This window comes from Postia placenta, assembly GCF_002117355.1.
Source record: "Postia placenta MAD-698-R-SB12 unplaced genomic scaffold POSPLAscaffold_1, whole genome shotgun sequence".
Lineage (NCBI taxonomy): Eukaryota > Fungi > Basidiomycota > Agaricomycetes > Polyporales > Adustoporiaceae > Rhodonia > Rhodonia placenta.
In genome coordinates this window covers 3,273,751-3,300,687 of record NW_020169832.1, presented here as the reverse complement: position 1 = coordinate 3,300,687, position 26,937 = coordinate 3,273,751, and the positions used below count along the sequence as shown (strand labels likewise).

The 26,937-nt window shown below is 51.6% G+C and overlaps 8 protein-coding genes across 8 annotated transcripts; 3 read left to right on the top strand and 5 right to left on the bottom strand.

The window, feature by feature from the left end:
• Nucleotides 1-345: 345 nt before the first annotated feature.
• Nucleotides 346-1,797, top strand: POSPLADRAFT_1127659 (hypothetical protein; the record flags this gene model as incomplete). The annotated part of the gene is made up of 9 exons (XM_024483647.1): nt 346-459; nt 631-785; nt 840-875; nt 929-1,002; nt 1,052-1,245; nt 1,301-1,376; nt 1,435-1,490; nt 1,550-1,636; nt 1,693-1,797. The coding sequence occupies 9 exons, from the start codon at nt 346-348 to the stop codon at nt 1,795-1,797; spliced, it is 897 nt and encodes a 298-aa protein (XP_024344762.1).
• Nucleotides 1,798-2,164: 367 nt separating this feature from the next.
• POSPLADRAFT_1176984 (hypothetical protein) lies at nt 2,165-8,625 on the bottom strand (the record flags this gene model as incomplete). The annotated part of the gene is made up of 39 exons (XM_024488456.1): nt 8,365-8,625; nt 8,141-8,314; nt 8,018-8,084; nt 7,879-7,966; nt 7,710-7,824; nt 7,218-7,647; nt 7,098-7,165; nt 6,954-7,058; nt 6,869-6,899; nt 6,677-6,812; nt 6,565-6,625; nt 6,422-6,467; nt 6,310-6,372; nt 6,213-6,253; nt 5,892-6,156; nt 5,728-5,837; nt 5,623-5,671; nt 5,487-5,574; nt 5,415-5,427; nt 5,304-5,363; nt 5,159-5,251; nt 4,841-5,105; nt 4,618-4,786; nt 4,416-4,559; nt 4,305-4,366; nt 4,014-4,253; nt 3,863-3,965; nt 3,694-3,812; nt 3,571-3,636; nt 3,516-3,519; nt 3,342-3,471; nt 3,223-3,286; nt 3,141-3,163; nt 2,964-3,089; nt 2,661-2,907; nt 2,593-2,607; nt 2,427-2,539; nt 2,343-2,366; nt 2,165-2,290 (listed from the first exon to the last, which is right to left on the bottom strand). The coding sequence occupies exons 1-39, from the start codon at nt 8,479-8,481 to the stop codon at nt 2,165-2,167; spliced, it is 4,260 nt and encodes a 1,419-aa protein (XP_024344761.1). The 5' UTR covers nt 8,482-8,625.
• Nucleotides 8,626-9,678: 1,053 nt separating this feature from the next.
• POSPLADRAFT_1072642 (hypothetical protein) lies at nt 9,679-13,229 on the top strand (the record flags this gene model as incomplete). The annotated part of the gene is made up of 14 exons (XM_024482535.1): nt 9,679-9,812; nt 9,871-9,891; nt 9,943-10,022; nt 10,127-10,197; nt 10,250-10,381; nt 10,441-10,801; nt 10,863-10,942; nt 10,999-11,072; nt 11,137-11,440; nt 11,503-11,532; nt 11,588-11,674; nt 11,725-11,800; nt 11,857-12,071; nt 12,143-13,229. The coding sequence occupies 14 exons, from the start codon at nt 9,679-9,681 to the stop codon at nt 13,028-13,030; spliced, it is 2,553 nt and encodes an 850-aa protein (XP_024344760.1). The 3' UTR covers nt 13,031-13,229.
• Nucleotides 13,230-14,171: 942 nt separating this feature from the next.
• On the bottom strand, nt 14,172-17,854 carry POSPLADRAFT_1128615 (hypothetical protein; the record flags this gene model as incomplete). The annotated part of the gene is made up of 2 exons (XM_024483753.1): nt 14,172-14,376; nt 17,733-17,854. Coding segments are annotated over 2 exons (327 nt in total), but the record flags the coding sequence as incomplete, so codon positions are not given.
• A 2,129-nt stretch (nt 17,855-19,983) lies between these two features.
• POSPLADRAFT_1043139 (hypothetical protein) lies at nt 19,984-22,145 on the bottom strand (the record flags this gene model as incomplete). Its single annotated transcript, XM_024478232.1, has 9 exons — nt 19,984-20,253; nt 20,296-20,444; nt 20,476-20,628; nt 20,694-20,899; nt 20,963-21,021; nt 21,291-21,374; nt 21,516-21,725; nt 21,784-21,841; nt 21,976-22,145. The coding sequence occupies 9 exons, from the start codon at nt 22,143-22,145 to the stop codon at nt 19,984-19,986; spliced, it is 1,359 nt and encodes a 452-aa protein (XP_024344758.1).
• Nucleotides 22,146-22,613: 468 nt separating this feature from the next.
• Nucleotides 22,614-23,489, top strand: POSPLADRAFT_1043138 (hypothetical protein; the record flags this gene model as incomplete). The annotated part of the gene is made up of 3 exons (XM_024478231.1): nt 22,614-22,666; nt 22,735-23,354; nt 23,407-23,489. 3 exons carry the CDS (start codon nt 22,614-22,616, stop codon nt 23,487-23,489), a joined length of 756 nt encoding a protein of 251 aa, XP_024344757.1.
• A 297-nt stretch (nt 23,490-23,786) lies between these two features.
• Nucleotides 23,787-24,195, bottom strand: POSPLADRAFT_1043137 (hypothetical protein; the record flags this gene model as incomplete). Its single annotated transcript, XM_024478230.1, has 3 exons — nt 23,787-23,824; nt 23,879-23,980; nt 24,030-24,195. 3 exons carry the CDS (start codon nt 24,193-24,195, stop codon nt 23,787-23,789), a joined length of 306 nt encoding a protein of 101 aa, XP_024344756.1.
• A 1,272-nt stretch (nt 24,196-25,467) lies between these two features.
• On the bottom strand, nt 25,468-26,710 carry POSPLADRAFT_1129892 (hypothetical protein; the record flags this gene model as incomplete). The annotated part of the gene is made up of 4 exons (XM_024483895.1): nt 25,468-25,821; nt 26,008-26,158; nt 26,216-26,584; nt 26,640-26,710. Coding segments are annotated over 4 exons (945 nt in total), but the record flags the coding sequence as incomplete, so codon positions are not given.
• Nucleotides 26,711-26,937: the final 227 nt, after the last annotated feature.

Sequence of the window (26,937 nt, the reverse complement as noted above, 5' to 3'; positions counted from 1 at the left end):
CGACGTAGAAAGCGGTTTGCTGGTCAATGTAGAGCTGAACAAAGGACTGCCGCTGTGGCCTTGCTCGAAGGGCCACTCGGCAAGTTCCGGGAAGTAGGTGTCAGTGGGCGCTGGTGCATGATGCCGGAACTGATACTGCCCCTCAGACTTCATTATATATCCCTAGCTGAGTCCCAATCTCAGTATTCTTACTATATTAGACCTCGGGCACTTCAGCGCGCCTGGCCATTGCAGTGCCGCCTAAACGCGGCGTATGATGTGGGACCCGGACGACCACGAGTGTTGCATGCATCCGAGCAACTTGTTTACTTGAAGTGGCTGTCTCCCCCTGACGCTGCTCCCGATATGGGCACCTTGCTTGAAGTATGGTATTGGTGTCTCCACATCTGGCGATATCTCTTCCCGACGGGCCACTTCAACGCGAATGAAATACCGAACTTGACAGGGCGGGTAATGCTCGTCACAGGTACGTCTTGCAGTACTCATCTGACTTCGAACAACTCATGGTGATGTATCATCGACAGGAGGCAATGCTGGTATTGGCAGGGAGATAGTCAAGGCATGTTCAGCCGTTTTAGTATATTCTCATCATATTCTCATTTGAATACACATACGCAGGTGTTGCTGGAGCATAACGCGAAGGTCTATATGGCATCGCGTAGCGAAGAGAAAGCACAGCTTGCAATCAATGAACTGAGGGAAGAGACTGGCAAAGATGCCATCTTCTTGCAACTAGATCTCAGCAGCTTGGCTTCGGTCCGCCGTGCCGCGGAAACATTCATGAGGTACATCCATTTCTCTCTCCGGAAGCTCAAGTACAGATCCTTGACGCGTTGCAGCAAAGAGACGGAGCTGCACGTTCTGATAAATAATGCGTACGTCCCTAGCTCACAAGCGTGGTCACGAAACCGTTGGCGAATTGAAGTAGTGGTGTGATGGGTAGTCCGTTGGATCTCCTTACGGAGGACGGTCATGATTTTGTTTTTGGTACAAACGTTATCGGTATGTTTCGTCGTCCCGCCGCTCGCTTCCAATTTAATCGCAGACGCAGGCCACCATCTCCTGACGAAGCTGCTGCTGCCTGCCCTTCTTGCGGGAAAGGAGACAGCTCCAGATCATCATGCCCGCGTGATTACTGTTGCTTCCTCGGCGGCGCTTCTGCATGCGATCAATTGGGATGCCCTCAGAGATGGCCCTGCCCGAAGGGGGACGTGTGTCGAACATCTCTATTATCAGAGCAAGTTTGTGCGTCTGTTCTAATGCGCGAGGTTCAGATGTGCTGACGCTGCTTTATTTTCAGGCGAACGTCGTGTTAGCTCGGCAGTTGGCAAAGCGCTATGGCTGCGATGATATACTATCCATTCCGGTGGATCCAGGTCTGGAGACACCGCCTGGCATCCCACTTGATTAACACTGATGCCACCATAAACGTAGGGATCATACGCACCGATATCATGAGAAACCTACCGGCTATCCAGCGAGCATTCCTTGTTCGTGAAACACCGGCAGGTCTTTGCTTATAGTGATGCTCACACGAATTATCATTCAGAGACGTGTATCATACCCCGCCTCTTTCGGCGCTTTGAATCCGCTCTGGGCTGGCACCATGCCGGAAGCACTGAACTGTAACGGGCAGGTCCGCTAGTCTGACATCATTTAGCGCCGCTGCTTCACTCACTGACAATCTCAAAGTTCGTGATTCCTTTGGCAACTGTGGCACCATGTCGGCAGGAAGCTTACGACGATGAAGTTGGCAGTCGGTTATGGGACTGGTTAGAAGAGCAAGTGAAACAATGACTCCATTGCTGGATGCCAGCCTCAATTAGTATTTATGGGTAAATATCTTCAATTACGAACCCATGAGTCTGCATGCGCTATCTAACACCAAGTAAGAAAGTGGCGAGCTCACTAGCAACGCCCACCATTCACGAATTTCAGCGTCTGCAAATTCCTACACTCGATTGTCGATGGCATCGTTGCAGTCCCTAATCATGCTTTGACCATGACATCGGAGCTGATGCATATTTTGCTCTGCGTTCCGTATGCGGGGCAACGGAATCGTTCCTGCACAGTAACTATCCAGATATAGAGCATGTCCTTGTTTCGATCTACGCAAGAAAACCTATGTTACGGTATAAACACACGAGGGAAAGTAGTCAATACATCATGCGGACGCGATTGAACCTTCGGCCATAGCATACAACGTCTCCCTATCGCCGCTTTCGTCTACAAGGCTGCGTAACCTGCCCTGGTCAATTTTGAGCAGCTCACTCGGCTTTCCAAATTCAACCTGTTTGAATTACGTCAAATATGAGAACAAACGGCTACGGGTTGAGACTCACAATGCGACCTGCATCTAGAACCATCTGCATGGGACCAATGACTCTGTGAGCAAAATGTGCATATGGCGATAATAGGCTGCTTACAATTTTGTCTGCATCCATGATCGTCTGTAGTCTGTGTGCTACGGTCAATAAGGTAACATCTTTGTTTAGCTCCCTGCGTAGTGATGTCTGAATGACTGTGTCTGTGGCATAGTCTGGAGCAAACAGTCAACATTGGGCATCCCAGTAAACACGCTGTAGGTGTTACCTATTGCGGAAGTAGCTGCGATGGCAGAGCGTCAGTCGGGATCACGCGTAATGCTATCAGCCACAAACCTTCGTCAAGAATGAGTAGCTTGCTCTGTCGCACAATAGCTCTCGCTAATGCCAAGATCTGCCGCTGTCCAACGGACAGGTTGCTACCTCCACTTGATATCTGGCTGTCGAGAGTTATGCGGCCCTCGTCGGTATCATTTTGCACAGAGAAGAGCCCGGCTGCTCGCAACGCATCATTCAACACCGCATCGTCGTGCTGCTCGAAGGGGTCCAGGTTTTGTCGCAATGTTCCACTGAGAAGTTCAGGCTATAGTCAGGGAGTGAGATAAATCAAGCCCGATGTAAGTCATCCTGGTCACGTACTATTTGCGGAATGATAGTGATACTAGATCGCAATGCGTCCAGATTCAAGGTGTCTGTTGGTAGTCCATCGTAATAGACCTTTCCCTCGGTGAGGATACAACGCAGAAGAGACAGCGTCAAAGAACTCTGTGGAGGATTAGACACCAGCTCGTTGACAACGCTATTGAGGTCACAAACCTTCCCACTACCCGTGCGCCCCACTATGATTAGAAAATCAATGATTGGTAGAGACGTAACATTAATGACATTGTTCACATACCAATGCCAACACGCTCTCCAGATTTCACCTCAAATGAGATCTCTTGCAGTACCCGCGGACCGTCCTAGCTCCCGAGGTAAGCATGGTTATAAATTCGACAAACTTAATTGCGACTCTACCTGTGAATAGCGAGCAGACAGCTTCTCTACTTTCAACCCGCCGCTTGCAGGCCAATACGCTGGCGGGACGCCATCCGCTGTGGGCTTCGGTTCTTGTTCAATTTGGACATATTGCTCGATACGTTCCAAGCTGGAGTATTGTTAGATGATACATAATCCTCTTCGTGCCAAGACTTGCCTGTTGCCTGTAAATTTAAATGAGCAATAAATCAAGGGAGAGGAAGATCACGCGCACCGGAGACCTCGAATTCGTTGAAAATCCGCACCCACCACAAAATCATGCCGCTGAATCCGACTGCGCCATTCAGACGTATGAGCGGTATAAGAGGGTAAGAAAACAATGTAAACACACCTGCCATATTCAACGAGAAACCAGTATTGGAAGCATTGAATCTGCCTCCGTACACGAGGTATGCGGCAAGACCAGAAGAGAACAGAGAGCTCAGGACGTCGATGCGAACACAAACCCATCTGATACTATCTGAGCGCGATTCTCGTCAGTGCAGAACAGACATCCTTACCTGTTGAGGTTATAGAAGGTCCGTGCGGATGTCGTCCAACGATCAATTCGCTTATATGCTTCCTTCCTAAACATCTTTTGAGCACTATACGCGCGGATTGATGCTTCTCTTGGTATTAGTACAGTTCGCATGCTCAACTAGTCGGACTCACTTAGTCCTGCAATAGCAGCGCCAAAGTGGCCAAGTACGGGAGCCCGTGCATTGCTCATCTCGCGCTTCACGGACAACTGAGCCTTCATATAGATTTGGCCACACCAGCCACCCAACACGGCGACGAGGACGCCAGGGATAAGAAACACGGGTGACATGATCACTACGGCGGCAAGCTTGACCACCATCGACATGGACAATTCAAGAAGACCGCGGAAATAATCAGTGATGGGACCATCGACTGCGGTATATCAGCATCCGATCACGTTGTTTCCTCAGTATCACAGCGTACCTGCTTGTATATCCTGAGTACAACGAGTGATGATGCGGGAGGTGGGAGTCATATCTAGCCACCTAGGAAAACGTCAACGGTATGCAAAAATAGCGTATGCCGAGTCTTTACCTCAAAGTGGTACTAAATACGGACGTGACCAAGGTTTTGTGAATGTCCCGTGAAGCCCTCAAAGCGCCATATACGTAGAAGACATAACCAATGCAGTAGAATACGCTGGATACAACCAGCAGCATAGCATAGCCTGTGAGGTAGCTAACTCGTTCTCAAATCAGAGAAGGCGTACAACAACGATGGCGGACATTTCACTCACAAAGGTACTTTCACCTCCGATGGGTCATGGTCTTCGTACTGTCGCGCCCAGAAACCAAGGAACCAGGTCTGTATGGTGTCCGCCAACTCGGAGAGAGCAAGGGTCCCGACACATAGCATCCAGAACAAGAATGGATGCCCACCACCAAGACTGGAGAAGAACATTCTCACTATAATAACGATTAGCATGTGTGGTATTGCTGATATCAGCACATTGGTCTCACAGGCTGCCCAGCTGACATGTCCAACAGATACTTCCTCTGCAACTATGAGTTTACCGTCGGACTTCTTGGCCTCGACATTGGGCTCTTCGTGGTCGACCTCATTCTCTGCTTTCTTTATCTCCTGGTTCTCCTCCGCGACCTCCTCGCTCAGCTTTTTGTCCTTTGCAAGCGCCTTGGACAGAGAGCCCTGGCTGACGATCCGTCCGTCCGTACCTAATGACACCACAAATTCTGCAATCGGCGTTGCCATTGCTACATTGTGCGTCTTTGATGCTTCAAATTAGACAGCAAACGCAACCTGCAGGGAACCTTACGCACCACAAGAAGAATAGTGCGCCCTCGAACAAGATCACCCTTGAAGCACTTGTCTATGATCCATTTTGACGTGTGTACATCAAGGGCCGCCAGTACCTGTGTTCCATGAGCGAACGATATGACCACCAAATTCGGTAAACGGGCTTACATCATCGAGCAGGATAATCTCCGCACTGGAATACACTGCGCGTGCTAGAGTAATCCGAGCCTAAGACTGGTCAGCACCTTGTTCTGTCTTCAGTTGACTTCTTAACAGTACCTTCTGGCCTCCACTGTCATGCACAATGAGGGTCGCGTCACATGGGTCATTTTGATATGCCATTACACATACCTTAGTGTGAGCCCCTTTTCGCCAACCTCAGTCTGATCGCCCGCGTCGAAAAGACTCAGGTCGCGTCGCAGTCCACATTGATCGATCACTGTAGCGAGCTGTAAGCAATGAAGTGATGAGCAGACGTTGTACATACCCTTATTGTATCGGACTTCATCATATGGAGCACCAAACAGAATATTTTCCTGAGTCGCGTATCAGTACGTACTCGTGTACTGATGAAAGGTAACTTGCAACGTACACGAATGGTTTCATTCTGCACCCATGATTCTTGCGCGGCATACGCAACGCCGCCCTCGCGAGGCAAGTTGTAGAAGGAGTCAGGGCCTGAGGGAATGTAGTGCATTTCACCTATGCATGTTCGACATCAAGCCCTGAAGGAAAGACCAAAAGCACAGAGCCTACCCAATAACGCCATGAGGAGCGAAGTCTTTCCTGACCCGGTGGGGCCGACTAAAAGGTTTATATGACCAGGCTGGAAGAACACTTCGTCGTCGACCCGTAGCGTGAAGTTGCGTCTTGAGGTACCGGGAGTGGACAGCCCATCATTGTCGCTCGACCACGTGAAGGAGGCATTTCGAATCCCAAGAAGATGCGTGCTTGCATCCTTCGTCGGCGGTATATATTCCGAGCGGTCCGGCTCTTCGGTGTATTGATCTAGAAGTTCGGTCTGCAGCACGAAGAAAGTTCAGGAACGTATTGACGCAAAGCAGAATAAGCGCTGACCTTGTGAAGGAACTCGTTCACACGATCGAGCGATACCTTCGCTGGAATCGAAAATGATCGTGATAAGATTTGAAGGTGTACACATTCTAGATCGTACCTCGGATGATCGCGGGCAACATGCCAAACACTCCGTGCAATGACTGACGAAGCAGTTCAAACACTAAATGGAGTGTAAGCGAAGATATAATCCGACAATTGCTTAATCATACCAGACATAGATGAGAAGACGGCAGATGCTGCATTCACATGAATACCCTGCCACATGGACAAATCTGTCGCAGCGCACCTGTAAGCTGTTTCTTCATGATCACAGTCTGGTTGCAAGTACATCAGCGCGAGTGGAGGAATCGACGTCCATAATACTCACATAACACACAAAGGTGACGATCATGGTGATAAATGGGATCACATGGCTGTAAAACAAGTCGGACACAAAACCTCACGATGTAATACAGTTCACTCACTTCAGGATCGCATTGATCAGTCCCAGTATGCGGTATTGCCACTGGTACTTCAGCTCGGCCTCGCGCTTTTCGGACAGTTGCTCCGCTACTCGAGGTTCCCAGCCAAACAGCTTGATCATGCGTATGACGTTCATGGCTATACAAAATACGTCTCGGTGAGCAGGTACTTCGGAAACAAGAAGATCTACTCACTTTCAGTCACATTCTGGACGCGGGCATCGGTCTTTCAAAGCCGTGTTAACGAAACATGCTAGAGCAGGTCTCGCAATATACGCACCATCTTCATCTTTTCGACCTGCACGGTCTGGGTCCTGCTCGCTACATAGCCTGGTAATGGGAACAGAACCACCATCATGCCCATGCCAGCAAAGGCACTGCAATTCTTCCATGTCAAGATTGGTTCATGAGAGAATCAGTGCACATGCCTCCAGCCGAGAATGTTATACAGGAACCACACGCAGAAACAGACTTGCAGCGGGACCATGATCACTGAAGAGATCTCAGCTTATGCTCTCAAGACAACCTAGACTCCGACACGTACCAATAAACAAAAAGTCACGACCGTTGATCAGGTTGTCTAGATCGGTCGTAACAAGATTGTTGATCTTCCCAACTAAGTTGCCGCTTTTTTCGCCTTCCGCAGAAGTGGCATTTGACACGCTCTTCCTGCTCTCACCGCTAATCGACCCTGCCTTCTGCTTGCCTTTCGCCGTCGCACCCATTGTAACGCTGACAGTACTCGCGCGCATAGTGTCGCCATCGCTGTTACTATTGGTCGGACTCCCATTATCGTTCTCCTGACCATCACTGCCTTCGCCATCCGCAAGCGACGCGGTATCCGGCGTGCCCACGGCCGTGTTCGCGACGCTATTAGCGGGCGTGTCCGCGATCTCAGCCTTGATGCGGATGCGCAACGAGTGCTCGAAGATAAGTTGCGTAACAATGCCTGTGGTGCGGACCAACATCCGAGTCTAGTCGATGTACACGAATGCAGTGAGCCGCGAAATGTAGAATATATGTGTGTTCGACGTACTGTCGTGAAGATGTACCATTGGCCCGCGATAGAGCTGAAAAGGCCGCCAAAGAAGAGCCAAGCAATCCAGACCCAAGGCCGAATAGTAGCACCTTCGCCATCTGTCTCTAAGTAACTACAGGCAAAGTCAATATGTGCAATTGGTGTGTTATCAAAGATTTGAACTCACCGGAGAAGTTCCCTGATTCCAATGGGACTCGCAAATTGCGTGAGCACCTGCAGAACGAGCATGATCGCAAGAACAACATATTCCGTGCCTAAAGGCTTTCTTTAGAAGCTGTGACTATCTTTCGAGACATAAAACTTACGGAATACCCGCATAAGACCAAAGAAGAGATGTTCATCCTTCCTCTTGACTTCGAACGGATCGAGGTGCTGTGCCGTGCCGGAGGATAAATTTCGGAAAATGCGCCAAGAAGGATTTTCCGTACCTTGAAACTCCTCTTCACCAAGTACTTCGCGCTGTCATAGTCAGCTAGTGGCGGAAGCCTTTCGAGCGGAAGATGAGGCATGCGGTACGCCTCGACGACGGTCTTCTCAAGCCAGTAGTAAAGCATCATAGACAGAAGAGAAGCTGTCTGCTCCGGGATAGGCTTCCAGGGATCCTGTATGGAAAGTCAGATAGCATGCATAGGATAGTTGTAACGACACTGACCTTGGGGTCAACAGGGACATACTTCCGCGGCACGAGTAATGGGACTGCCACTGCAGCGACCGTCAGAACACCAAGCTTAGCCCACAGCAATCCGCCCTCCATGTCATCTACCGGCATCAGGTTGAATGTCGCGAGCGGCCAGATATCACGGTACACGAAGATGCCCCAGACGAACGCGAGCGTCAGCGCCAGGTGACGCGTAGCCAGGTCGGCTAGGTCAGCACTCGCGACTACCGACAACAGCGCCAGCAAGGATGCGTAGCCCTATGCAAACCGTCTTGAATCCTCCTCCGGGCTGTGAATGAGTGGACTTACGTATACACCGCATGCAGCAACCTGCAGCCATACCGACGGAGATAACCCGCCCAGTGCTCCTCTTGCAGCAGTAAAAGCGGACATGCCCAGTAAAGCCAGACAGCAGAGGAGACGTGCGAGCCTGAAGCCGAAAATGATGGGTCCTCCCAACTGTCCGACATGACGGTCGACGACTGAAGATGGCTCGCTTGTATTCTGAGCTGAGTTCTCTACCTCGTCCTCGTCCGTTAGAGTAGCGTGAGGACCAGAAAACCGAGCATGCAGTTTCTTGACTGGGGTCGACCGCAGGATGAGCTGAACGAGCAGGACCGAGAGTGACAGTCCGGCCGCATATGCAGGAAAGATCAGAGTATCGCTGCATATTGACCTGGTGTATGTCAGCAAAAGTGAGGCTCAGTGGGCGAATTGGTGCACGCACTCGTTGTCATCCTTGACGGCGGCAGCGATCGAAGAGAATGCTCCGAACTGAGCTGCTTGAGTGAAGACGACCTGAGGGGCATTCCACCACCCTGCGAGGAAGCCGCCTGGGCGGACGTCCATGCTGGCCTAGAAGGAGACAAGACGGCGGCGATGAGAGGGATGCAACGCAGCAGTTGCCGACGCCCGAGTATTTAACGAGAGCGGTGACTTGAAATGACGGGGCCGCCATCAAGAGCCGGTTCCTGATCAATAAAGGAAAGATCATTTACCCCGCAGGATAACACGCGGACGGTCTGATAAGCATCTCAGATCGCCATTATTAGGTAGTCGCCCAACTGTGAAAATGGCATATACGGTAGCAGTTAATTGAGCTCTATCAAAGTATGATGCTATGCAATGCTGCAGATGTGATCATGAATTGCCGAAGGGGCGTGTTTCACCGTCAGAGGCGACGGCCCTACATGAGAGCTGCAATTCCGCGGAACCCTGTAATGGCACGTGATGTACGAGTATGGTCGCCGTGCTTGCTTCTGCTCCGGTTCAACTGCAGTACTCCTTCTCCTTCTCCTCGCTCCTGCAATGTCGTCCACGCACGACAGCCCCCCTTCCTCCAGACCGTCCCTCTCAGATCCCCCACAACAAGATGCCATTGGCCTCTTTGACCTGCATCTTAAGTTTCTTACAGACTCATACCTCAACTTCTTCCAGGAACGGTGCGTAGCCACCCGCTACTCATATTGGCCCTGGCTTCTCATCATGCCTTCCCAATAGGAAGAGGATAGAGGAAGCATAGTAAGCATCACACTACACGCTTCTATGCGCGCCCTAATTCCATTGCCGCAGTGTGGATGCTCTCCTCAGACTCCATCGCAAGGTCAAAACCGTTGACATCATACTCGATGACCCTATTCGGGGAGACCTCAGTACGACTCGATCCGCGTGGCAAGAGATCAGAGATAATATTGCGAGAGGCAAGTCCCTTCCACATTGTGCACACGCGCCGCTCACCCGCGGTCGTGAATACCAGAGGCAGACACGCGTGTAGCATTTCTCAGTACACTCGCCTCCGACGTGATCATCCCGCTCATGTCCTTGAGGGTGCGTGTTGCGTTACACGTGGTATATGAACAGTTTGTGACGGTCCGCTCAGGAGACTCAAGATCGCATCCGCAAGCGCATCAAGGAGGACCTCAAGGATGCCGTCGGCGCACATTCCGACTATGCAGAGAACGTTCTCCCGCGACTCAAACGCAACTATCTCAAGAAATGCCAAGATGTCGAGGTATGTCATATGGTTCTCTACTCGCGTGTTGCGCTCTCCAACCTGGGTCGGGGCGTAAGGACTACAAAGCGGCAGCGGCAGCAGTTCCAGTGCCGCTCATGTCTCCTACCATCTCCAACGATTCTCACGGCTCGCATCACGCCTCCAAGCCAATCACAAACATCGCGGCACGGCCAGTGGTCACTGCACCTCAGCCTTTGCGGCCTCTCGATCGCAGACCGTCGCTTGGAGCGCCCGCGACCCATGCGCGCTCTCCTTCTGCAGGAACTGGTCTGCAGGACCAAGCACAAGGCGCCGTTAAGAAGGGTCTCAACCAGCTCATGACGTTGCTCGACAAGGGCGGGAACATGAAAGACTTTGCGGGACGATCTGACAACGCGTTACGATCTGTGCGTGCAAAGAGAGAAGCTGATGAGGCCAGTACGTGTCTCCTGCTTCCGCGTCGAATATGGACAAGCTCTGAAACTGCATGTGTGCGAAGACAAGGAGTACAGAAAAGGCGTACACTGGCTTGAAACGCTTCGGTTACGAAGGGTCAAGATGCTGGAGTCCGGCTATAATGTAAGTGTGCATAATTCAAGAGCGGGATTTATGTGGTAACTGACGTTGCGCAAAAGAGCGTGGAGTCATTTGTGCGCGAATCGGCAGAGACTGTCAAGACTGTTCTAAGACAGTATACAGATAACTTGATGTATGCTACTCAGCTGCACACCACAAGGCGGAAGCCTAGTATTTACTAACCCAATCTGATGTAGTGCCACGGCCACCACACAAAATCAAATCTCCGAGCATGGCAGACGCTCGATCGAGAAGATTTCGTCGGAGAGGGACACTGTCATACTCGGTGCCAGCATTCAACGGATGCTCGCGATTGCGACCCCTCCGCCCGTGTATTACTACAATTACAATGTGGGGGAATGCAAGGATCTGATATTCGGCGTGACATTGGTGGACTACGCGACGGCGCGAAACCTGCCCGAGGGCGAGGTCCCGAAGATCGTCAGGATCAGTATCCGGGAGATTGAGCGGCGAGGATTGGATGCGGAAGGCATTTATAGGGTATGTGATGGCAGTGATGGCATCATGAGGGTCGATCTCAAGTAGCCCCTGTGTCTCTACAGGTGTCGGGCCGACATGCTGCTGTCCAGGATGTAAGACGGTGTCCTTGTCCTCACGCTGATGTCCAATCTGATTCGTCGTTTCCAGCTTCAACACAAAATAGAGCGCAACGAGGCTGCGTTTGGGTTCAATCCAGCGGTTGACGATGTATATGCGATTGCTTCGCTCCTCAAGGTGCGAATTGCTCATTCTTGTCGCAGCCGAGGACTTATGCGCCTGTGTAGATGTACTTGCGCGAACTTCCGGAACCGTTGTTCAAGTTCTCGCTTCACGACCGTATTCAGCATAGCGAAGATCTTGGTACGAACATATACCTTACACTAATATTCCTCTAATCCTCATATTCTCCCTTTCAGATGAGCACCGGAAGAACGATTTCCAGGTACTGAGAGGGAAGATACGGAGACTGCCTCCAATTCATCAAGCTACCCTTAAGATGACGGTTGAGCACCTGGCCCATGTCGCTGCGCACCATGAACGGAATAAGATGGATGCAAAGAACTTGGCCATTGTTTTTGGTGCCGTGATCTTTGGCGAAGACGAGATGCCGAAAGGTGGTGATTTGCTGAGCGTACAGTCATGGAAGGCACGCAATATCTTCGACAAACCTGCATGTGCTGAAAGCTGACGATGTGGTGTCAGGACACGCTTGCTGAGGATCTGATTGAGAATGCCCAAATTTTGTTCCAATTCAACGGCTCTCCTCAGCTACCCATGACTCCGCTGGGCGAAACAGTTCCGCCCGTGTCTTACGGCTCATCACATACGAAAGTCTCTAAAATGGGACCTCCCTTATCCCCTAACCGAAATATCCAGATGCCCCCGCCACCTTCCCCTAACAGTCGCAATACAAGGTTGGCACGCTCCCCTTCACTTCCTCCACGACCCCCTCCCGCTTTGCATACTGTCCGCCCGCCGCCCCCAGACGACTTCACTCCGCAATTACCCCCACATCCACCCAGTAGCATCCACCCCTCACTCCGCGCTGGCCCTATGTCTGCACTTCCTGCACGGCAGTCGCTACCGGCCCAGCCGAGGTTTGCCCCACCACCCGATGCACTGTTGTATATCAACCTTGATGCACCACCTGCAAGGCGATCGTTGAGTCGAGATAGTAGAAGCACGCCTCGGACCCCCGTGCTTGAGTCGGCGCCGGAGGAGCCGCCCATGTTGCGTAGGGAGGGTCGGGCGACGCCAAGGATTACCCCTCACTTACCCCCGCGGCCTCTTGTGGCCGACGTGACCGAGGACCAACTGTCGCTAGCAATGGGCAGCTCTACAGCAGCGGAACCGTCTGACGACCTGACGCCTCACCCGTCGCAAGCTGAGGAGATACCGGAACGCAGGGGGGAAGACGACGCTCTAACATCAGCGTCTTCGGTAGTGACGTTCGCGAGTGCAGAATCGGCCTCATCTAGAGGATCCGCATCTACACTCGCATCTACCATTCAGCTCGAGTCTCTGACAAGGTCTCAAGGTGCAGTACCAGAGCCTTCGAGCGTGAAGATCGTGGATAATGCTATTCCCTGATGTCCGATATTGGACGTGACTGAAGTGTATTTTCACAGTGTGTAATAGTCAATCAGCTGTGACGATATTGTATCCCAGTATCTCTTGTGTAATACGCGCTGGCATGTTGTCATCATTATTGGCTATCCAAACTTGTGACATTTAATCTGAGGTATAGGATACTGTGGAATTGGTAGAGTAGTAACAGAGATGTGGATATAGATAGTATGCAATATATGTCGTGTCAGATACGGTAAGTGTGCAGTATAAATTATCAGTTCATGTGGTCAACAACATCCCAGTATTCCACCTGATCAATCTCGGATTGTGTTCTGTCATCTTTACTTATTTCTTCCACCCAATCTAGAACACGCTGGTCAGCTTGGACTCTGTTCTCCGTTCCTCATCAGCAAACGCAGCCGTCACAACAATGGACACCTACTTGGCAGAGTCGAAGTTTCGGATCTCGAGACCTTCTATGCCAGTCGCGCGGGATACGGCGACATACGCTGTTACAAACACATCACATCTCCAGAGTTTGGTACTAAAGCGAAATCTGGCTTACCTTGACCTTTTTCGAACGTATGTTGCAGATCCACCCGTACCCGTTCTAAGGTCTGTCCCTGCGACTTATGTATGCTCAGGGCCCAGGCCAGAATTAAAGGGACCTGGGGACTGTAAGAGTCACGCGGTAAGAAAACATACAGAAGGCAAACCTGTTCCCGTGTTGCCTCGATCCGTCCGTCGATGTTGATGGCCTCAAATATAGCTGGGATGCACAGCACGCACTCATACGCGAACTGCACGATTGGCCAGGCTTGATGACTGTCCAAAATCCTCTGCGGGATCTTGTCTTCCTCACTCACCCGTTGCCATCTCCTGCGCTTCGCTGCTTTGGCGGCTTCTTCATCATCGTCGTCATCGTCGTTACAGCTAGCTACTATCTGTGTGTGAGCAATTTGTATTCCTCGGGCCAATCCTTCCCGTGTGGTGCAGAAGCCTATGACACAACCCAGGGATCCGTTGACGAGTTCTCCCTGTTCGAGATTCTGAAGAGTACTTTGTAAGATGAACTAGTATATGGCAATAGGTCAGCTTAGAATACCTTGATCAACATAACCTGTGCTCCCTCCTGTTGACAGACATCAGTGACCAACGAGGCTCAAGCAATCGTTAGGCTCACCTTCAAGGTCACAGAGCGCAATGCTACCAGTCGATCTAGACATGCGATCATTCTCTTGTGGGAGATCACGCGGCCATCTTCGTCACGGCCGGGGAGGTCTATAGCACAAAATGGTACAGGTTCGCTGCCAAGTTCATTGAGGCGTGACATATTGGCGATTTCAACCTCATTCTTGGTAGGATATCTCGACAATGACATAGATATCAGCACGGCACTCGCGAACATTGTCATTCGAGAGCACAAGCATAGATCATGATGGACTTACAGTTCTGCTGGTTCAATTCCATCAACATAAACAATTGGACGTCCCAGCTTTTGAAACGCAGTGATGGTCTCAAAGCTCATAGAGCCCATTCTCATCTCGTTGAGCATTCCGACAAATGCTGCGCAAACTCGATTAGACTGGTATGAAGCCCTGTTCGAGTGATGGACTTGTACCCTCGTCTTTCTGTCTGAAGACGTGACGTAGGACCACAGGTCGACCCATGCAGCGTTGCCACGTGTCGGCCTCAAACGCGAACTTGACTGGCACGGGTCTGCCATTCCAACTATCAGGCACAGGTGGCAGTTGGCAAAAATCACCCGAGATGACGAGCTGATGCCAGCTAAGTGTGGCTTATAATCTCCCAAATTTAGCACACACCTGGATTCCGCCAAATGGCTTATTGTTACCTCTCAGTATACGGGCAATGAATTCCTAGTCACGAGACATACTCCGGTCAGATATCCAAGTGTCAACGAGACAATACACTTGCCAGCTTATCAAATAGATCGCCGTCAATCATAGATACTGCAACCAGATGCTGTGAGCCAGATTGCATACCCATAGAGGCGAAGCTTAATGAGAACATACCCTCATCTATGACAAGTGTCCGAACCCTTCGCCACCGTCGGACGGCATGAGGCACCTCCTTCCAATCTTCCTGTATTGACGCACTCTTTGCTCTGAGCCAGCGCTCCATTCTTTGACTAAATGTGCCGCTGTTAGGATGAGCTGTTCCCGATTTATACTCCATTTTTATCCTCTCCTCAAATGCCAATCTTTTCCACTCTACACCAAGAAGTCGACCGACCAGTTTATATGTACTACCCTTTCCAAGACGTATGCCAGCCCATGAATGTATGGTCGATCCGCCGATGTTCAGCGATGCGATGCCTGTGGCAGCAGTGACCGCCACATAACCGTCGCGCCGACTGCGTTGTATTATCTCCCGTAGGAGGACAGATTTCCCCGTACCTGATCCCGAGCCATATCAAGTAATGTGAGAAAAGCGTGTAAGGACGTGCGTACCAGCAGAGCCAGTGAAGAAGACATTGCTGCCTCGGGCTACTATCCGTATGACGTGACGTTGTTCTGGAGACAGGATTATCGACACGGCCCTTGTTGGAATATAGGGTATTTCTTGAACGCCCATGACATTGTCTTCAACCAATGAGGAACTGGACGGTGTGTTATCCTCTGCTTTTTGACAGAATGGCGTGCCTCCAGGATCTTCATTCGGTAGGCCCGCGGCCGGTTCACTACACAAGCATTCGTCGTAGTCTTACAACCGCCTCAGAATAGGTTGAGCAGTAAGGATTACCAACACGTACCATCATCAGCAAACTCAAGTTTCACATTTGTAAGCTCATGCTTCATACGCTTGCGTTCTGGGCTTCGAGACGATCTGTCGCGCAGTGAGCGATTTAAACCGTTCTATTCTGTCACAGTCGTACATTCTCTCTATACTATGTCTCCTTCAGCCAAAACGTTCTCAGAATGTAAACAATGCTACCTTTGTCGTTTGATCCCAGTGCAATGAGTTGAACCGCCGGTGCATACGTGGCCTGTGTAACCATAAGCCGCTGGGACCGAAAGCAGCATGCACAAAGGGCAGAGTTTCGGAATATGCGGGTAACACAGCAATAGACACTGAAAATATTCACGTCAGGCCGTTCAAAAGTATAATACCCAGTCGACTGGAACACAGGTCGAGCATGCATCAGAGCGCCCAGGAGCGCGTTATGACCGCGACTGGCCCGGATCAAAAGCACAAGACAGTACCTTTGATCCTTGACACTTGATTCCATATTGTTAGACGTAAGTACTCGGGAATATATTTGAACACCCCCGCAAGTCCGCTTACACACGCATCGATTTCAATAGGTCCAATGGTATGGAATCAGCTAAAAGCAGGTCCAAAGTCTAGATTAACCACATTCTGTGAATGTTAGCAGATCTTTCGCCGGCGCACTAAAATTAGTCATCCTGCAGAATACGGGCATTAAAACTAGCTAAGCGATCGAACTACGAATATGACATAAATAAAGAACATCGATACATGAGTTGTAGAGATGAGGTAAATGATATTTAAGGTACGGACATCTAAGAAACAAGAAATAGACGCAGTAGCTGACAGGAGTGTAGATCACTCATCATCATTCCTTCCAGTACTCCGCGTCCTCGTCATCCTCATCATCGTAAAGTCCTACCTGCATCTGTGCCGGCCCGTTGTGGCCTTCGATTCGATTCATCCAGTTGAGCACACGCTCGTGGGCCATGACTCTGTACAACAACGGGGATTGAGCCACGGCGAGAGAGGAGATATGAAAGTAATACTTCGTTTGATCAAAGTTCAAAACCTGCAGAGTGTCCATACTCGTGGCGCGGGATAGTGCGACATATGCTATGTACGGGTTAAAAGCATCACTTGCTGAACCCCTCGACACGAACTGTATACGAAAGCTTACCTTGACCCTTCTCAAATATGCGACTTAGATTCACTCGCACTCGCTGGAGAGTCTGCCCTTGAGACTTGTGGATACTGAGTGCCCAAGCTAAGATCAGAGGAATCTGAATTGAGGAATGAGTTTTGGCCTCTACAGGGGTCCTAAAAAAGCACACCTGCTCCCGTCGGGCCTCCATCTGTCCATCCGCATTGTTGACATCAAACGTGCTGGGAATGCAAAGCAGCGTACGACCGCCCTCAAACTGCACAACAGGCCAGACATGTGTACTCCTGTAGGTCTCTTCAGGTACTATCGGTTTATCCCGACCGGCATCGTTCTGACTCTCCGTCTGGGCAATCGCCATGCCTTTCTTGAGTGCATCCCTCGACGTGCTGAAGCCCACTATGCGGCCTACTGAACCGTTGACTAGCTCGCCTTGTACGAGATTCTGCAGGTTGTGGTCTCATGAGTCATCAGCAAATGTACTCAGCGAGTCCCATTACCTTGATTAACATTACTTGGGCGCCGACCTGGGATATATCAAGCATGACGCGGCATTCAACAGGACAAGGTGCTCATACGGTACCTTCAACGCTATGGTTCTCGGTGCGATTAATCTGTCCAAAAGAGCTTCAACTTTGCTTGTGGGCAACGGCATACCCGCCAGGTCAATGCCCCCCGTGTCCGTTGCAGGGTATGTATGGCAAGGACCTGGCAACCGGTTCAAGCGAGACGCATTTGCATTGTCTACTTCCCGCCGAGTAGGAAACCTTCCACCAAACAATGTCATTTACGATCAAAAGGCATGACGAGAAACACGGAGATACGAACAGGTCTGTGGGTTCAATGCCGTCCTCGTAGATGACAGGTCTCGATAACGCCCTAAACTTGACTGCTGCGTCTTCACTGAGCTGCCCCAATCGCATGGCGTTCAGCATGTCAACAAATGCTAGCGCAGGAGAGTGAGATGGTTCAGGAAGTCTAATCGTAGACTAACCTTTCTCCTTTTGCCTAAAAACATGTCGGAGGACGATCGGTCGTTCAATGCATTTTGACCAACTATTTGCTTCGAAAGCGAATGTCGCTGGTAGCGGAGCGCCTTTTGCATCGCGACCGGGCACAGGAGGAAGCTGGCAGAAGTCACCGGAGAGTACCAGCTGGTATATTCGTCGTCATGATAATCGCCATATCAATATCCGTGATAAATACCTGAATACCACCGAATGGCTTGCCATTTCCGCGCAGAACCCGAGCGATGAATTCCTGCAGTGAGGTTGTGTAAGGTGAAATGAAGAACACGATCTGTGGACGAGTTATCGCAACAAACTCACGAGCTTGTCGAAGAGGATGCCATCCATCATGGAAACTAGTGGAGCGGAAATAGGACCTGTCAGACACTGATACCTCAGCCAAGAATAGTACGCGGCTAACTTTCATCTACAATCAAGGTGCGGACCTTACGCCATCGTTCTACGACGCGAGGCACATCTTGAGACCGGGCAGTAAGTAAGCCTGCTTCCTGGCGGTCTTGCTCTACTAGTGTCTGGATCCTCTCGTCCTCCGTTTGGTTTGACATTGCCAGCCCGCTCCTTTTCATCTCTTCCTCTAGCTGTCTTTGACGACGGTCCAACCCGAGCAGCTTGCCCACCAGTTTCTCTGCAGACTCTTTGCCCAGCCCAATGCCAGCCCAAGAGTGTATAGTCGACCCACCGATATTGACCGAGGCGATCCCAGTTGACGCTGTGACAGCTAACATGGGACTTGGACCACCGCAGTATTTGATGATTTCGCGCAACAGAACAGATTTTCCAGTACCTATAATGGTATCATTCCCATGTGTTATACCCGATGAGGCTGAAGCTAACCTGCGGAACCGGTGAAGAATACATTCTTCCCCGCTTTGACCTTGTCTAGCACTTGAATTTGTTCGGCGGATAAGTTAATTTTGGCATCAGGAGCGCGTGAAGATTCGACTTCAGCGGGGGTTAAGGAGCTCGATGGAGTCACCTCTGGTGATCTGGATTTGTTGCCCTTTCGCCAGGGTCGATTGGGATCAGGGGCGGACATAGGCAGTGAGCTCTCAGGGGGTTTAATATCTATAGCTATCATTATGCATGAGTTCTCCTTGAAGAATGAGGTCCCAAATTTACCAGTCATCGGAGTCATATCCAGTGCTGTAGCCAACCAATCTTCCGCCTGAGATATAGTTTTGAAGCTCTTATGCACTGCCCCAGGGTATCGAGAGACCTGGGAGCAATCGGTCAGTCCGCTCGTTGAAGGCAACACGGTGTGCACCAACGTTTTCATTTGTCTGTAAATAGTTAGTGTGGGCTAAGCACAACACTGAGGTGCACTCACCTCATTCCAGCTGGTGTAGATACGCGCACCTTGTCTCCCATTGCGCACCGCATAATACTTCATTTTAGGAGCTTTCGGCATGGAACTTCGCTCAGAGCCTTCTCTATCTCTTATCAATTAAACCTTCTGGAAGGCTGGAACTTGCGTAGCGCGCTCAAATAGGAGAATCGGACCCAATACTTGAGAAATTGAACTCCCAAATGCGTGCCACATAGTACGCGTTCGCGTTTGTCACATGACTGGTGTCTGCCGCAGAGCGAATGGAAATTCATGATCCATTGCACGGAATCAGTCCTACTCCTGGGTACCCGCCTGGTCTCCTGAGAGCAGGAGACAATCCCTTCAACCTGCGCCGGCTCCGGATATCCATGTCTTCTCGCTTTCAAATAGTACCTTTCCACGTTAGCTATACCCACTTATGTTCTGATCACACAATCTGTGTACAACCGGCAAACTTCACAACTGGTTCTACAATTTATGCCATGATCAGTGTCACCGTCTCCGGAAGCTGGTGCTGGGCGGATGGCGAGGAATGTACCAGTCATGACGACTTGTATAAGGTAGACGGCCGCTCTAACTACAACAGTAAACAATATATCATATAACAAACTAAGCACACCCTGAGCTGTTCGACCCTTGTGGAAAACGGTTCTGACCCCCCCCCCCCCCTACCCCTATTAATCATACTGAGGAACGAAGAGGCGACACGATTCGTACCTATAGGTCACTCCTTTTGAGGCATCATCATAAGCTTGCTGTCCATCATGAACCTGCCCCCTTTAATGCCCTTCACTATCTCTTCTTCACTCTGTAGTACTCCCTGCAAGGCCAGATCCCTCTCCTTCGACAACGAAGAATTCTCCCAAATCTTTTTCATCTCGGGAATGGTCAGTCGTATCCGCTTCATGACTGGGAGAAGTCCCTTAGCCGAAATGTCGCTGCAATGAAGCGCTTCAAGGCCGCACTTGAGGTTTCCTACGTACCGGGACAAAAGCTATCAGATCAGATCAGAAGACAGATTACAACGAGGGCATACAGGCATGCAGTTCGTCATCTGGAGGATAGACATCCGCCGCGTCAAAATATCCCTTCGCTGCCCTTCGCGAGTGTTCTTCGAAAGCGTTGGGATCATCCCCAAAGCGGGGCCATCCCCAAGCCAAGTGATCATGATAGTATCCAATTGCCCTGTAAGATCACATGGGCAACAACAACTCACGACAATGCGACACCTTTCGGATAGATGAAGAATGATGATACAAAGCCGGGGTCTCACTCAGGAGGGAAGCCTGTCCATTTCCTTGGATAAATCCTGAGCTTTCTCGTGAATTTCGTCTAAGAAGGATTTTGAACGGCGTCCCTCCGTACATTTCTAGAAAACACGTTCGGCCACGATTGTAAGAGTTGGGAGGGGTGAGTGTGAACATCGCATCTTACTAACCGACATCATAGCTTCCAAGCTCAAGCGTTCGACGCCTATCCTAAATGCAGGTAGGAATATTGAACCCTTGTCTTCTGTTGACACATTCCGACATGTCTGCTCCCCCCATTCGAGCACAGTGAGAACATAAGCGTAATACTCCAATGCGACATCAGACTTGTTCGTCGCGTGGGCCATGTAGAAACCGCGCATCAACCACGCGCTATGTGTGTTATGTCACCCTGTGAGACTGGAATGTATCACCACTCAAATAGTAATCACTTACTGTACTGTAACCGCAAGGGCCAGGCGCACACTGGCCCATCCTTCGGCGCACTGCCGCTTCTGAGCTTATTCGATGACCATTTGCGCGTCTCGCGTTTTCCAGCCCTTCAATGATATACACTCGACATCATCGCAGATTGAGATCAGACCGTTGGCGTGTAAACGCTGCTGTTGAGCTATATATCATGCTCATTCCACATTCTCCGCCAGTTCTCATCAATGTTGTGGAAGATCCTGGTATCTCACAGGATAGCGTTTGCCAATTTATCTAGAGCCTGATCATTGTGCGTTCAGTTGTGCACGTCTGTGACAGCGTAGGATAGACATACTCCAGTGGGCCCATCATATATGACATGTCCGCCCACTAGTCTTCTTTGTAGCTGTTTCATCAACTCCATGCCACCCTTCCACTCCTACAATGAATTGCATCAATATGCGACACATAATAGAGGATGGCAGAGATCGATACCTCTAAGGCGCCATAGATTACCCACGCCTACGTGATAGATGTTCTCAGTGACATAATAAGCTCACTTCTAGTCTGGACAACGTACACTGCTTGGCTTGAGGGCTGGGCTAGATTGTAGCTCCTGCTTCATGGCCTCCGCACGTGTCCATGGAAGCTTGCTCGATGTCACGGTAACTTGTAATTCAGCAGTATATTGTTGCTTCTGCTTTATCGCATTCTCCGTGGGATTCACGGTTGGCAGAGCATCGAGCGCTTTCTTCCAGGAGTCGAAGCTTTGTTGAATACTCCCGAGAGCCTGCAGGAGTTGGACTTCAAATATATAAAGGCGGCTGAGGCTACGATGGGACTTATACGCTGTGCCGTGGCGAGACGTGCCCAAGCTTTCGGGTATCCGGGATCGACTTTCGTGGCCTGGACCACAGTTCAGTTAAACAGCGACAGACAGTAGAATTTGCTGCGAACCTTCGAGGCATCGGATACAGCATCCGCGAAACTTCTCAGGGTCAGAACATGTGAGAGTAGCTGTCAAGGTTGTATGAGCTCACCGTGCCATATTTTGAGAACATGCGGCGCGATTCGCATAGGGCACGGCGTTCTTGTCGTCATACTGGATAGCATTCGTGTATTTCTTGTAGGCTGCTGGATAATTTCTGTTGGAAGACAGGGCGCTACCTTCTTCCTCAAGGCGAAGCGCTTCTGCTGAGTCGCGGGCCATGGTGAATGTATATGACAAAACGCGAAAAGATGAAGTTGTGGCTTCATACGTACGTCAAAGCCTTGAGGCACACAAGGCCCACTTCTGATGGCTCGCTTTCATATATACAATCGAGGGTAAACGCCGTATCTGTCACAAAGTGCAAATTGCTGCTTGTATATCGATGGTTCTAAGACACCAAGATGTTTTCAGAAAAAGAAAAAAAGGGTCACTTAGGACTGAGTGTGACCTTTCATAACCTAATCGCGTCCCTGTAGATGTGAGGCCGCAGGCGCTTGCGACAAGTAGTCGCTCATTGTAGCTGTTCGAAGGGAGATGAGATCACCCTGTTTCCTGGTCGCTTGTTTCCCGCTTTGTTTCCAGCGAGGTTTGAGTGGCAGCCTTGAACGCACTCAATGTCGGCATTGCCCGGGAGTCACCCGTGCATCTCGATTTAACAGATGAATCGAGACTAGTATTGCCTTTAATATGGACGACCAAGCTGCTCATTTAGCTTCTATTCTTGTGCAACGATTGCGCTCGTAAGTCTCAAACTATGTAAGGAACAAACACTGCCTCATGCAATCCTCCCGTATGATGTGGTACACAGAACGTCGCCTACATCGCGCATTATCGTCGGTCTATCGGGTGTGCCGGCGTCTGGCAAGTCAACTCTTGCACAGATCATCGTAGATCGGGTGAACGAGACCTTCCGCGCCGACTCGTCTGTCGAAACGGTGGATGGAGAGACCAAGCATAATAATGTGGCGGTCCTGATCGGCCTCGATGGGTGGCATATGACGCGCGCGCAGCTTGATGCGTTCCCCGACCCCAGACTCGCGCATGATCGGCGAGGAGCTCACTGGACGTTCGACGGAGAGTCATATGTCCACTTTATGCGCGCACTTCGTCACCCATTGCGAACCGCAGATACAAGCAGCGAGGAGGCGGATGTGGTCTACGCGCCGTCTTTTGACCACGCCATCAAGGACCCCACTCCCCGTGCAGTACCAGTCCACCCATACCATCGCCTCGTTCTCATAGAAGGGCTTTACACATTTCTCGGTATCCCGCCCTGGCGAGAGGCCGCTGAGATGCTGGACGAAAGGTGGTGGCTAGATGTGGGCGAAGCCGAAGCCGAAGAGCGACTGGTTGCACGCCATGTGAGGAGTGGGATCGCGAAGGATCTCGACGAAGCCAAGTGGAGATCGCGCGAAAATGATGCTCCTAGTCAGGTTCCTTTGTCCTGCATATATGCTCCTTACTGACATCGGTTGCATAGACGGTCAATTCATCAGGGAAAACATGCTCAAGCCCACAAGGGTGATCAAAAGTCTCACGGATTTAACGCTGATCACCTCATGACTCGGGAACGATTGTCAATAACGGGTTACATGTAAAGACTGATGCACCAGCAACGTGTCGATCCAAAAGATCTCGAACAGAGTATTTGGACCTGTATTGAATGGATAGCATGTTGATAGCACTATTCAAGAAGCGATTACTCACTATCCACCATCAGAGTAGTGAACCCAACAACAGAGCTGACTGCAAGTTTTCAGCATATGCAATCCCCTCAAGGCCGTATTGATTTACAAAATGTTGTACAAAGATCCAGATATGAATAAATCATGTCGTAAAGTCCGTAAAGGGCGACGCGGATCATCGTCCTTGCTTGGCAACCTTCCGCTCAGCCGTCACTGGAAGGAGCGCGTCAGACCCACTTATAGCGCCTCAATGAGCATATAACTCACCCCACGGCCTTCGATCCATCGGACACTGCTGCTTGGACGCTGCCGTCCCTATCCACTGCAACAGACAATGCATATGGAATACGTGACTGCACTCTCCCCAGACTAGTGGCGCTATCAGCACGACGACAACGCGTTCCCCGTCAGTACTCACTCAATGGACAATCGTCTCCGGGCATCTTGCAAGATGGGCAACAGCCTTCGTATGGGACACGGCATATACCACAGACATCGCCCTCGCCGTCGTCGTCCGCGTCGGAGGCGCCTGTGTCCCAACGCCACTGTGCGATAGCATGCCAGTTTTTCACGTGTACCTTCATGGAGCGGGAGTATATGGTGGTGGAATTGCGACCTTGTGAGAAAGTTGTGCGCGTCAGCGCGCGGTGCAGAGTGTATGTGGCTGAGTGATAAGTTGCCTCAATCACCGTTCTGTTTGTCCGTATGTACGCGTTTCTGTGTTCGCGTCAATCACGTGCTGACCTCAAAGCGCCCGTGAAAGACAACCGCCGCCACATCCTAGCAATGATGAGTTAGATAAACAGGGCGTACAATTAATGATGAAGCCCCAATCGATATCGAGGCTGGATACAAGGGTACAGAAGCATTAACATGCAGATATGGTAAACTAACGAGCAGTACAGTCCGCATCCGATAAGTACATGTGCTATACAAAACTACAATGGGTATCATCTCGCCTGCTTAGGGCCTGTGAACATGTATGTGTCAGTAACTGTACATCTGCCCACTGTAAGGGATTGCTCACCAGCCCCGACAGGCGTCACAATCTGCGTGTTCACGCTCCGACTGAGAATCGCAAACTTCTTCCGCACAACACCGACACCTGGTGTCGCATGAGCCTCCTCGACACTCTTCCGGCTGTCATGGCGCTGCAACGTAGACCCCCGCGACGTATCCTCTGCCACCCCAACCCCCTTCTCGCTATCAAACTTGCCGGTGAGTTTCCGCCACAGGCGCGCCGGAGTCGCGACTGGAGCAGACGGCGGAGGCGGCATAGGGTAGGGTGGCGTGGCGTCTACAAACCCTCTTACGGACGTGGATGCTGAGGCGTTCGAAGATATACACGACGACCCTGAGGGCGACGACGATAGCTCGGGCGCTGGCGGTATCTCGAGCGCCGCTTTCAGCGGGGACGAGTGCCCCGAGCTCGACTCGGAGTCCGACGCTGACGCGTCGTTCGCCGCGGGCAGCTCCACCTCTGCGATCGGCGCGGGATGGTGTGTGTGTGCATGCTCTGACGCGCTCTCCATGAAGTCGCCCTCAGCATGCGACACGCTATGCGATCGCGAATGCGGCCGGACGTGCCGCCCGCGTATCCGCAGCGCGTATACCTCCGCGCTGCTCCGTCGCTCATCGCGCCCCGGCGCATCGTCGCCCGCGCCCACTGCCTCGGCATCCGGGTCCTCGTGCACGCCCTCGGCGAACGGCGAGCCGAGCATGCGCGGGCTGTACACACTCGCATTCGGGCTCGCCGCGGCGCTCGCGTCAAAGTCCCAGCTGTCCATCGTGCCGTGCGTCATCACGGACGGTTGCCGGCGGCGCTCCATACGCGATTCGAGCGGCGGGAGGCCCTGCAACACAGCGCCGACGAGAAAGCTCTTCTTCTTGGCGCCGCGGAAGAGCGGCATCTCAAGGAGTGTCTGTGCGGTCGGCCGTTTCGCGGGGTCTTTCTCGAGACATGCCGCGACAGCTTCCTGCAGCGCGCGCGAATACGAGTGGGGTCCGCCTGAGCGCTCGAGCGTGGGCGCGGCGTCGCGCACGGTCTGCAGGAGCGCTGTCTGCGGGGACACCAGGGAGCGCGGTGCGCGACCCTGGGTGAGCGCGAGTGCCGTGATGCCGAACGACCAAATGTCTGCCGAGGCGTCGTACGCGCGGCCGTTAATGACTTCAGGCGCCATGTAGCATGGCGTGCCGACAAAGGACTTGCGCTTAGAGAGTGTGGGCGGGTGTGGTGGATGCATCAGACCGGCGTGTGGGTGGTGATGGTGTTGGGGAGTGTGATGGTGACCGTGAGGGTGCGTATGTGCATGGCTATGCGGGTGATTGTGCGGGTGCGGGTGTGGATGTGGATGTGAGAGGCGCGCAGGCAGGGCGCTGCGCTTATGAATCTGTACAGCCGGGAACGCCGGCGGCGGGGGAGTGTCCTCAACGTCTGTGAGGAAGGCTGCGACGCCCAGGTCGCCAAGAAGGACGGTGCCGTCGTCGTCAATGAGCAAATTCGCGGGCTTTACATCGCGATGCATAAGCCCGTTAGTGTGAAGATAGCTGCGCCAAGAGAATGACGTCGGTGGACTGCGCGCGCACCATGGGGGGACGACTTACTTTAAGCCTTCTAGTGCCTGCTTGAGTATGCACCTGACGACATCCTCTTCCATGCCGCCAGGCCATGCATAGTGCATGACATCGACGACGCTGCCGGCGTTCATGAGACGCATGGCGATGTAGAGCTTGTGTCCATTTGTCCAGGTGCCGCGCACACGGAGGACGTTGGGATGCTTGGAGAGGGACATGAGCTGTGTCTCACGCTGGAGGAGGCGCAGGGCAGACGGAGGCAGGCGGTCGAGGTCGAGGACCTTGAGGGCGACGGGAATGGAATCGGGTGCATCTTGTGGCTGGTACTGGGCAGCATAGACGGTGGATGACGCCCCAAAGCCAATTGGGGGGCCAATGGTATAATCTGCGGAGTCGTTACTGGCAAGGTTGCATGTGAGGATGAGACCGTATGAGAGGATGGAGGTGGGCGTACCTGTATAACTGCCACTCGTCCTTGACCTCGCCAATGAATGTCCTGGCTATGCGGTCTGTGGCCGCGTTCATTACGGGCGGGAATTAGCCGCAATTGCGAAACGGGGGAAAGCAGCGGTGGGTAAAGGAGGGCGAGTGATGGGCTGATAGAGCCGCCTTGTGTTTTTGCAGTCATGGTCGGTGGCGGGGACTTGCGATCGGGAATCTGCGATCTCGGATCTCGTGATCTGAGCAACCCCAGATTAGCTTCTGGTAGGTTGCTTCTGCAGACCGTGCCTGGCCCTTCGTCTTCCATCGTG